We start from the raw sequence: 12,244 nt of genomic DNA on the forward strand, positions 1-12,244 counted from the left end.
TTAAGATATCAAGTCGAATATGGGAGCAAAATCAAGTGAGGAGGGAAAGTTTAATGCTTGGTTTCCCTCAAGAGTTTGTTTGATAAAATACTTTCAAAAGTTTATCTGTGAGAAAGTGATGCAGTTTACATACAACATAGTTTCATATTACGAAATGTTGCAATTCATTTTTGCGCCTTACAAAATTAAACCAAATAAATTTTCAGTTGATTCAAGTGATGTAATTGCAATGTGTCTTTTACTGAATTTACTGCAAATTCTTCAAAGATGGTGTTTATTTTGAACTGTAAAATAATTGGCCCTTATTAAGCATCTCATCTGATGAGTGCATTTTTTCAATATTTTTGCAAAAGTAATATTAATTCCTAATAGTAATCATTCCTTTGTTCAACTTGTGCAACTGTAACATATAAGCAGCAGTACAGTGCTGCAGCAGGCTGCACGCTGTCTGTGCTAAATGAGGTTTTCCGCATTGTTTACTTTCTTCGTCCCAGGTGAGTTCATCAAAGCCCTGTATGAGTCAGATGAGAACTGCGAGGTGGATCCGTCTAAGTGCTCCTCCAGTGACCTGCATGAGCACCAGAGCAACCTCAAGATGTGCTGTGAGCTGGCTTTCTGCAAGATCATCAATTCTTACTGGTAATGCCATCAAATTCACCATCAGCGTATGCACACAGCTCATCTCAACTGCCTGGCCTTGACAGATTTATGGGAATTTTCATTTTATTGGAAACATCCCTAGTGGAAAATAAATATACAAAAATTTTAATTACATTTATTTCATGCTAAGTATACTACAAATACATGTACATATTTATGTATTTAATAAAATTACCCTGCAATTGTACTTTTGGTATACTAAACTGGTATATTTAAGGTCTGCTAAACTGGAACAACTCATTTTGTACTTAATGCACTTTAATTGTGCAGAAGTAGTGCTGAAGTCCAACTAAAGATATACTTAAGTATATTTGATTGTGCTAAAGTGGAACTATTGCAAGTATACTTTAGGCACACTTTAAATGTCTTGCATTTAAAGACCGATATTATTCAACGATCATACAGTCCTCAGCTATAGTGATGTTAAAACACATTTAAGGTTTAATATTAAGAAATGTGCATTGTGCACATGTAGTACTCCAAATAAAGTTTAATTATCATTTTTGAATCAGTAAGTTTCCAGCGATATTTGAACTATATATATATATATATATATATATATATATATATATATATATATATATATATATATATATATACTGTGTGTGTGTGTGTGTGTGTGTCGAGGGGTGAGAACCAGGAAGACATAAGTGACATTTCACCAACTTTACAGGAGGGCCAAAACAAAACTTTTTCCAAAGTTTGATCTGACTTTGTGTACTGATTTCAGTTGTTTATAATAAAAATTTGTACACTCATGGATGACAGTACTTTTGCCAATAGAAAGAGCTCATTAAGAGCTTTCATTTGATATTTATATCTCCATTTCACCAAAAATGTCACTTATGCCCTTATACAGAGAGACAGACAGACAGACAGACCTGTATATATTAATATTAATAATAGGCACTGTTTAGGTCATGGTTCAAATCTCAGGCAGTCAAGGAGCTGATAAAATATATATTCCTTGAATGCAATGTAAGTCATTTTGTATGATAAGCATCTATCATATGCATAAATGTAAATACTTACTAAAAACATGAAGAATATTATGACTTACAAAGGGTTTTCGGCTGCTTTTCAATTATTTCTAGGCAGATCCTGAATTAGCAATTTTTTAATTACTCCAAAAAGCCCATGATGCCTGGCATTGTAAGATTAATAAAAAGTGAGAAGTCTCCATCTGTCCTCATAGAGACGGTGCTGTTCTTCAATCATCACTTACGTATCTGCAAAAGCATGCTGAGATATGAAATTACTCCCTCCTGCAATGGCCTAGTGCAAGATATTCTATCAGGGGAATGTAATTTTTCTCCCTTTGAGGAGTACAGTATTTCAAACAGAATCTTGATAAGTTGTGTCTAGCTCTGCCAGGGTTTTGTTATGCACCATTTTTTATGTCTGCCTGTCTTAAAAAGAGCAACTTAAATGGCAGATTGTGGTGAGCTAGAGGCCGCAGCAGGGGACGTCCTTATGGCGGTGATGTGAAAATTGAAGGTGGGCGTAACGGTTAAAGGGTGTAGCAGTCAAAGTGTTGTGGGAGAAGATGTCATCCTGTGTTGTTAACACTTAATTAAATGCACACGGTGACTGTGATTCGATGTGGGAATGCAGAACTGAGTGGGAGTGTTGTTGTTTTTGGGCCCGTTTGTTACTAAACAGTTACTCAGCAGTGCTAGACGAGATTTCAGCTCACAGGCTTAAAGTCATCATTTACTCAACCTCATGTTGTTCCAGACCTGTATACTGATACTTTTAGCTGTAATGAAAATGTGGTGTTCGCTCTGATATTTTCTGGTCAGTTAATCTTGTTGTATTTCCACTCCAGCGTGTTTCCTCGGGAGCTCAAAGAAGTGTTTGCATCCTGGAGGCAGGAGTGCAGCAACCGAGGGCGACCGGACATCAGCGAACGCCTGATCAGTGCATCTCTTTTCCTGCGCTTCCTGTGTCCTGCCATCATGTCACCCTCACTCTTCAGCCTCATGCAGGAATATCCAGACGACCGCACCGCCCGAACACTTACGCTTATCGCCAAAGTGACACAAAACCTCGCCAACTTCACCAAGTGAGTGTATACATAGTTGGGGGTTCGGTGCCTTGCTCAAGGGTCTCACCTCAGTCGTGGTATTGAGGGTGGAGAGAGTGTTGGTTATTCACTCCCCCCACCCACAATCCCTGCCGGACCTGAGACTCGAACCCACAACCTTTGAGTTACAAGTCCAACTCTCTATCCATTAGGCCACCTCTGCTCATCAAGGCTGTATTTATTCGATCAAAGATACAGTAAAAACAGTAATATTGTGAAATCTTATTGCAATTTCTAATATTGGTTTCCTATTTTAATATACTTGAAAATAGAATTTATTTCTGTGACGCAGTGCTGGATTTTCAGCATCATTACTCCAGTCTTCAGTGTCACATGATCCTTCAGAAATCATTCTAATATGCTGATTTATTATGAGTGTTGAAACTGTTGTGCTGCTTCATATTGTTTTTTGGAACATGTGATACTTTTTTCTTTGATTCTTTGATGAATACAAAGTTAAAAAAGAACAGCATTTGTTCAAAATAGAAATCTTTTCTAACAATATCAGTCTTTACTATGACTTTTTATTCATTTAACACATCCCTCCTGAATAAAAGTATCAAGTTATTAAAAAAAAGAAAGAAAAAATTTACTGACCCCAAACTTTTGAATAGCATTGTATATTGTAACACAAAATTTATTTTTTAAATAAATGCTGTTCTTTTTAACTTTTTATTAATCAGAGAATCCTAAAAAATATCACAGGTCCCCCCAAAAATATGAAGCAGCACAACGGTTTACAACATTAGAATGATTTCTGAAGGATCATGTGACAATGAAGACTGGAGTAATGATGCTGAAAATTCCGCATTGATCACAGAAATAAATTATATTTTAAAGTATATACATTTTTTTATTTTAAATTGCAATAATATATCATATTCCATGAAGATATTGGGTAAATTTCCTACCGTAAATATATAAAAACTTAATTTTTGATTAGTAATTTACATTGCTAAGGTCTTCATTTGGACAACTTTAAATTTTATTTTCTCTGTGTTTTGATTTTTTTTACACCCTAAGATTCCAGATTTTCAAATAGTTTTCCAAAAATTTACCCTTATGACTGGCTTTGTGTTCCATGGTCATTCCATATATATATATATACAGTCAGGTCCATAAATATTGGGACATCGACACAATTCTAACATTTTTCGCTCTATACACCACCACAATGGATTTCAAATGAAACAAACAAGATGTGCTTTAACCTCAGACTGTCAGCTTTACTTTGAGTTTATTTACATCCAAATCAGGTGAACGGTGTAGGAATTACAACAGTTTGCATATGTGCCTCCCACTTGTTAAGGGACCAAAAGTAATGAGACAATTGGCTTCTCAGCTGTTCCATGGCCAGGTGTGAGTTATTCCCTCATTATCCCAATTACAATGAGCAGATAAAAGGTCCAGAGTTAATTTCAAGTGTGCTATTTGCATTTGGAATCTGTTGCTGTCAACTGTCAAGATGAGAGCCAAAGAACTGTCACTATCAGTGAAGCAAGCCATCATTAGGCTGAAAAAACAAAACAAACCCATCAGAGAGATAGCAAAAACATTAGGTGTGGCCAAAACAACTGTTTGGAACATTCTTAAAAAGAAGGAACGCACCGGTGAGCTCAGCAACACCAAAAGACCCGGAAGACCACGGAAAACAACTGTGGTGGATGACCGAAGAATTCCTTCCCTGGTGAAGAAAACACCCTTCACAACAGTTGGCCAGATCAAGAACACTCTCCAGGAGGTAGGTGTATGTGTGTCAAAGTCAACAATCAAGAGAAGACTTCACCAGAGTGAATACAGAGGGTTCACCACAAGATGTAAACCATTGGTGAGCCTCAAAAACAGGAAGGCCAGATTAGAGTTTGCCAAACGACATCTAAAAAAGCCTTCACAGTTCTGGAACAACATCCTATGGACAGATGAGACCAAGATCAACTTGTACCAGAGTGATGGGAAGAGAAGAGTATGGAGAAGGAAAGGAACTGCTCATGATCCTAAGCATACCACCTCATCAGTGAAGCATGTCATGGCGTGGTCATGTATGGTTGCCAGTGGAACTGGTTCTCTTGTATTTATTGATGATGTGACTGCTGACAAAAGCAGCAGGATGAATTCTGAAGTGTTTCGGGCAATATTATCTGCTCATATTCAGCCAAATGCTTCAGAACTCACTGGACGGCGCTTCACAGTGCAGATGGACAATGACCTAAAGCATACTGCAAAAGCAACCAAAGAGATTTTGAAGGGAAAGAAGTGGACTGTTATGCAATGGCCAAGTCAATGCCTGGGCCAGAACGAGCCAGTCGTTGAGGTAGTTGAGAATGCGGACTCCCATCTGTCTCAGAGGGGAAAGAGCCGCGTCCATGCACTTCGTAAAAGTGTGGGGGGCCAGAGACAGTCCAAAGGGAAGGACCGTGTACTGATAAGCCACTCCCTCAAAAATCTCAAGAATCGTCTGTGATGGGGGGGCTATCTGGACGTGAAAGTATGCGTTTTTCAGGTCCAGAGAAAAGAACCAGTCCCCTGGCCGAATCTGCGAGAGGATCTGTTTCAATGTGATCAGCCTGAACGACCTCTTCATGAGGGTGCAATTTAGGCGTCTGAGATCGAGGATGGGCCGGAGGCCATCATCCTTCTTGGGGACGAGGAAGTAACGGCTGTAGAAGCCTGACTCGCTCTGAGCTGGAGGAACTCTTTCTATTGCGCCTTTTTTCAGCAGAATCATCACCTCTGAGCGTAGAACGTGGGCGTTCTCGCTTTGCACTGAGGTGGAGACCATGCTGCTGAAGCGCGGGGGTCTTCGAGCGAATTGGAGTGAATAACCTCGTATTATTATCCCCATAACCCACTCTGACACTCCGGGGATGGCCTGCCAGGCCTCGGCCCGCGTGGCAAGGGGTTGGATAAACTTGAGTGGCCAGCTGCATGGGGGCAGGGCACTCGTGAGACATGGAAGAGAAAGTTTGCTCTCTTTTTGAGAAAGTTTGTGTTTTATTTTTCCCACTATAACAGCGGGCGGTTGCTTGGGCGCTTGTACGGGCCCTATATTCGTAACAAACACATCTCCCTCTGCACCCGGTGCTGAACAGGGTAATAAGAGGCTCCAGAAAGGGGGTGGTCCGGCCGTGGCAGGACTTGGCCCCCTCCTCTTCTTGTTCTGCAGATCAGGAAAACACAGGAGGCGCTGGTCCAACGCTATCCTAGGTCGGGGGCCCTGGCGCTTAGGAAAGGGGTGGCATCTGGCTGAATGGGATTACCCTCACGTCTGCTGCGTCTTGGCAGGCTGAGCCGCGGGGGCGGCAGGCTTCGCTGGCTGCTGAGTCGGCATAAGCTTAGGGCGACTGGAAGCAGCTACGGAGCTGGAGCGCTTGTTGCATGACCTGGGACGACTTCTGTGCCTCAGTGAAGCGTTCAGCAAACCCTCCGACCGCCGGTCCAAAGAGGCCGCTGGGGGAAATCGGGACATGAAGGAAGGGGACCTTCTTCTTTTGAGCCACAGATGGCCCTAGAGCACCACTAGGCTGGCCATGGACATCCGATCGCCTGGGCGGTGGTCTTGGTGGTGCGCAGTGCCAGGTCTGTAGCACTTCTCAGCTCCCTGAGAGTCTCAGGATCAGGCTCAGACTTGTCCATGGAAGAAAGGAGTTTGGCCTGAAAGACCTGGAGGACCGCCATAGAGTGGCACGCCAGCTCTTCCACCGCTTTCGAGAGGATGCGGAGAAGTTCGGCATCCATCCCGGCCTTGGCGGCGCTGGGAGCGGATGTCATCATTCAGCTCTTCGTCACTCCACCCAAACGAGACCAGATCGCTCGCGCTAGCAGAGGGACGCTGGTCAGGCTAAGAAAAGAGGACGGGAGAAACCTCCCAGGCGAAGAAAGAAAACGGGAGGGCGCGAGAAAAGAAAGCTATCCGTGAGCGCAGAGAGGCGAGACTGATGTTCTCGCAGTGAGAACAATCAGATCCAGCGAGCGCAGCATCTGCATGGGATTTCCCATAACAGGATACACACTCGCTGTGGCCGTCATCGGCGTGCAGGGGGGACCTGCACGAACTGCAGTAACAGCGCGCTATTTGCAACAACGCCATTTTCCTTTTAGAAAAATGCGTGAGCTTCGCCAGATGGCTGCAGGGGAGTGGGACCGGAACTGCTGCAGTGCTGATGGCGCTGAGAAGGCGCGGATTCAGCCGACTAGAGGTCGCTGGTTCCAGCTGCGAGGCGTTTAAATGGCGAGCAGACTTCCTGGATCAGTGAGAGACTAAGTCATTGTCTTCGCTGAAGGAGAAGACATCTGAGTTCCTATGGCGAAACGGCCACTTATATAGCCAGATGGCCCCGCCCATTCTGGCGGGCTCTGGCTGGCTCCATCTCCATAGGCTCGTGCAGCTCCGCTGCTGAGCCATTGGTTCGTTTTTAACACACTGCACGAACCAATGGCCATACAGGTTCACTGCGTGATTGAATAAGGCTTCAGTCAGAAGGAAAAAAGGCTTTTCCCATAGCGTCTTTAGACAAGACGCAGTATGAAGTGGAGTATTGACAGGGAACATACTGATAAACTGTTGTGGATGGTACATTTTCATCAGAGTAAACTGTATTTACTGTGTTTTATGTTGTAGGTTTGGCAGTAAGGAGGAGTACATGTCCTTCATGAATCAATTCTTGGAGCACGAATGGACCAACATGCAGCGCTTCCTGCTGGAGATCTCCAACCCGGAGACCATCTCAAACACAGCAGGCTTCGAGGGTTATGTTGACCTGGGCCGTGAACTCTCCACTCTCCATTCTCTCCTGTCAGAAGCCGTTTCACAACTCGATCAGGTGAATTCCTGTGATTGAACAAATGTCATTTTTCTCACAGAAAATCTTACTATCACATCTCGTAATTTGATAAAAAAAATTGTAGATTCTGAAAAATTACAAAGAGCTCAATTTAGTTTATCAAGTGATTATCTGAAGAGACTGGATTTTTATTTAAGATAAAATACAGACAATACTGGCTCTAAAATCTGACTGGATGAGCCACAATCAAAGCTAGTGATCTCAAATGTGAAATAGGTGATATATGCATTTACGTTTATGCATTAAGCAGACACTTTTATCCAAATCGACTTTGGATAAAAGCAATACATCAAACAGCCAACAATCGCTGTAGTACACAATGCCAGATTTATTAGACAATATGTACACACCAAGTTACTAGAAACCTAGGCTGAATTGTGTACCATCAATAGAAATGTATGGATTTACACCAACATTTGGTCATTAGGTTTCACATTCCACCTGTGTTGAACATAACAGCACCCATTTAAAATATTAAAATTACTGTAAAGCACAGCCTCTCTTGTCTGCTGTTCTGGAATAGCATGCTAATATTTATTTTAAGTGTTTTTTCTATAGTAATATATTGCTTGTACTCAACAGAGTGAGTTCACAATGCTCTATCAAGTATGAATCCAGTCATTCACAATTTTGTATTGTGTTGTAGAGTACTATCACTAAGCTGGGTCCTTTAGCACGGATCCTGCGGGATGTGAATTCGGCCCTGACGAACCCCACCGGGGCCCCCATGTCGTCTCCCACTGAGCGTGTGGGCTCCCCCACTCTACCCAGCAGCAGCCTGTCTACTGGTCTGCAGAAAATGGTCATGGACAGTGAGATCACAGGGTAAGTCGAGGAAAAATTGTCTTACATGGCCAGACTTTTCAGTTTCAGCCTAGTCTAGATTGCAGATTATTGTCCTTGCAAAAGTAATAAGAAATATCTAATTTAACTGGAAAGCTAAAATACAGTCTTGTTTTGCATTACTTATGCTTCTAACTGAGGAACCGATAAACTGAAAATGCTTTAAAAAACTGAAAACGTTTAAAAAAATCTGTGGACTCTGGGATGTGATCTATGTGAGTTGATGGCTATTTACTGTGGCAGTCTGTGAAATGAGGGAAATACTTTTAAAGCACTCATATATTTAGGTGGGAGTCTTAAACAAGACACTGTGAAATGCAAATTAAGCTGAGAGGGAAAACTGCAAGCTAGTGAAATCTTTTATCATTCTGTTGTGGAATACGGTAAAAATGTGTCCCAAGCAAGGCTCTTATAAAATGCCACATCTTCTCTTGCTGCTCGACTGATCACCCTGTGCTTTCAAAGAAGATTACTTGCATCTGATAATATTTTCACGTTTTAATAGCTAGTTTTCAGATCTTTTACTACCTATTTACTATCTAACTATCTGTGTGGTGTTGATTTTATCAACTGGCAGAGCACAGTAATAGCAACGTCAGGGTCAAAGGTTCAGTTCTCTTAGAAACACACATACTGTTTGAATGCACAGTCAGTCACTTTAAATCAAAGCATCTGTCGAATGCATGAATGTACAGTACTGTTTAAAAGTTTGGGGTCTTTATGATTTTTATGTTTTTCAAAGAGGTCTCTTATGCTCAGCAAAAATACAGTAAAACGGTAATAATGTGGAATATGATTACAATTCAAAGAACAGTTTCCTATTGTAAAACATTTTAAAATATAATGTATTCTTGTGATGCAAAGCTGAATTTTCAGCATCATTACTCCAGTCTTCAGTGTCACATGATGCTTCAGAAATCATTCTAATATGCTAATTTGGTGCTCAAGAAACAATTTGTAGTATTATCAGTGTTGAAAACAGTTATTGTTTTAATATGTTTATATAGTTAATACGCTTAATATTTTTGAGAAAACCGTTATACATTATTTTCAGGATTCTTTGCTTAAAAGAAAGTTCAAAATAACAGAATTTATTTAAAAAAATATATTTTGTAAAAATGTTTTTACTGTCCATTTACACACACTGCTGAATTAAAGTATTAATTTCTCTCCAAACTAAATCTTACTGACCCAAACTTTGAACGATAGTGTAAATATAGAAACTGGCAATACAATGCATGCAGTTAACATGGCCAGTTTCTCCATTAGAAACAGATTTGTTTTGACTAAAGAGGACCAAAGCAAGACATTGTTCATACTTTCCTTTTCTTCATCCTTTTCCTCAGCGTGGTTTATTCTCTAGCACAGTAATCAAAGACATATTTTAATGTAGCTTAGTTTACATGTTTTGTCAAAGTACAGTGTTTGGACTGTCATCTGTCAAATCAGCACACACACACATCCATTAGCCATGCAAATGAGCTGGATTGGCAAACAATGAATTTGATTTGAATTAAAAGACAGCTGTGATTTTCATTTTGTCCCGTTGCCACTTGGACAGGTTGGTGGATTTCACTCGGCTGCCCTCACCGACCCCCGAAAACAAGGATCTGTTTTTCGTAACGAAGAATTCTGTGATCCAGCCATCGCCTGCCCGCAGCTCCAGTTACTCGGAGGCCAACGAGCCAGATGTTCAGATCCCCAACGGCAGCAAGAGCTTGTCAATGATGGACCTGCAGGACAGTCGTTCTCTTGAGAGCGCTCCCAACACCTCCTTCAGCGACCACATCAATGACAGCCAGACCTCCGTGGGCCCGGGCACAGGAGTGTGGACCACCCGCACCGCCAAGGGCAACACGCCCAGCGGTCCGACCCTGAGGAGGGCAGGTCAGACCCCCACCACACCGAGTACAGAAACTGCCCCGGGGAGGTCCCAGCTGCTCGCCCCGCTCTCATTCCAGAACCCCGTGTACCAGATGGCCGCCGGATTGCCCCGTGCGGTGGCCGATTCGGGATCTGAATGCCAGAGCTCCATCAGCTCCCAGAGTAACGCAGAGGAAGCAGCTACTGCGGGGTCAAAGCACCCATTCCTGAGCCAGTCCAGCACGGGGGCCAGTGGCGGAGGGGGCAGCAGTGGGGACGAGTTCATTCGGTGTTCTGGAGAGTTCAACCGCAGACAGCTGTCCCTCACGGAGCCCCAACACCAAGCCAACGTTCCACGCCAGAACAGCGCAGGGCCGCAGCGCCGGATAGATCAGCCGCCTCCAGCCGTCACAAGGGGCCGCACTCCGCCCAACATGCTCAACACCGCACCGTACCCCCGTCCCTCCAGTGGAAGTATGATGTCATCATCTCCTGATTGGCCAAGCAGCAGCACCAGACTGAGGCAGCAGTCGTCGTCCTCCAAAGGGGACAGTCCAGAATCCAAGCAGCGCACCCTACACAAACAAGTGAGTTAATTTTTTTTTGTCTTTTGATGAAAATACCCTTTAAATTTTACTAAATCATACACATTATCATGTCATATAAATTAATTTTAATCAGTTTTACTCTGGCTAAAATTTTACTCAATGAAAATAACATTTTAGTGCAAAATTAAATATTCAAACATTTCGTTTAACAAAAAAGTGTTTGTTGAATGCAGATTTTATTTGTTACAGTTCTAATATATCCATCTGTCTTTTAAAAGTTTTTAACAAATGTTTGATTTGTTTAAAATCAAATAAAATTGAACAATGTCAAAAGTTTGATGTTAAACAAGTGGATATATGGGACCAGTTTATTTTAGTATCATTGAGATACTACTATAGTTTTAATTAATGATTTATATATATATATATATATTAGTGCTGTCAAAGGATTAATCGTGATTAATCGCATCCAAAATAAAAGTTTTTGTTTTCATAATATATGTTTGTGGACTGTGTATATTTATTATGTATATATAAATACACAAACATACAGTATATATTTTGAAAATATGTCCATGTATTTCCATGCATATATTTATATTAATATAATTGATATTGTATATAAATATTTAAAATTAATAAATATAATATAATATAAAATAAAATATATTTTTCTCAAATATATGCATGCATGTGTGTGTATTTATACATACATAATAAATATGCACAGTCCACAAACATATATTATGTAAACAAAAACTTTTGGATTTTGGATGCGATTAATCACGATTAATCCTTTGACAGCACTAATATATACTTATACTTATACTTATATTTTCTGTTGTAATTATTATATTTTTTTTAATATGTCTATATAGTTTAATTTAATTTTTATTTTATTTTGTTTGCCATTACAGGGCCCCACACAATTTGTTTTTTGTTTTTTTGGAAATTAAAAATATGATTTTTGCCTGGACAATAAACTGTGTTAGAAAATAAAACAGATGAGACCCAAGTTATATCTGGAGATGAAAATATAATTGAGGATTGAGGGTCGGCTCTTGAGTTGTCCTAATAAGCAAACACCTAGCAACCCAACAGAAAATCCTAGCAACCAACAAACTAAAAAGCACTCCGAACTCTTGCAATGCAGGCGCCGTTCACATTTATTTCAGAAATGTTAAACCTAATCATAGTTATTATTGTTACAATCAAGAAAAAGGTACTTTTCAAAGTTCCATGTTCTCAAGAGATATCATTTTAAAGCCAATCACATCCTTTGTGTCTCACTAGGCCCGTGAGTTGCTACATTCCCATAGCTAATTTAGATTAGCTAGCACTCGGCTGATATCCTTAAAACAAATTGGCACTCAGATCTCTCAGGGGTTAATGAGTCTTTTGGT

At 40.9% G+C, this 12,244-nt stretch overlaps 1 protein-coding gene across 4 annotated transcripts in view; it reads left to right on the plus strand.

Annotated features, from left to right (window-relative positions):
- LOC306849730 (disabled homolog 2-interacting protein-like) overlaps positions 1 to 12,244 on the plus strand; it is a 102,606-nt gene that overhangs the window by 80,654 nt on the left and 9,708 nt on the right. For all 4 annotated transcript variants that reach the window (XM_079384994.1, XM_079384993.1, XM_079384996.1 and 1 more), the window contains 5 exons: positions 495 to 639; positions 2,489 to 2,725; positions 7,365 to 7,566; positions 8,234 to 8,412; positions 9,992 to 10,880. In XM_079384994.1, coding sequence (XP_079241120.1) covers positions 495 to 639; positions 2,489 to 2,725; positions 7,365 to 7,566; positions 8,234 to 8,412; positions 9,992 to 10,880 — 1,652 coding nt within the window. The remainder of the gene's footprint in view (positions 1 to 494; positions 640 to 2,488; positions 2,726 to 7,364; positions 7,567 to 8,233; positions 8,413 to 9,991; positions 10,881 to 12,244) is intronic.

The sequence above is a fragment of the Barbus barbus genome (genome assembly GCF_936440315.1).
Source record: "Barbus barbus genome assembly, chromosome: 29".
Taxonomy (NCBI): Eukaryota; Metazoa; Chordata; class Actinopteri; order Cypriniformes; family Cyprinidae; genus Barbus; species Barbus barbus.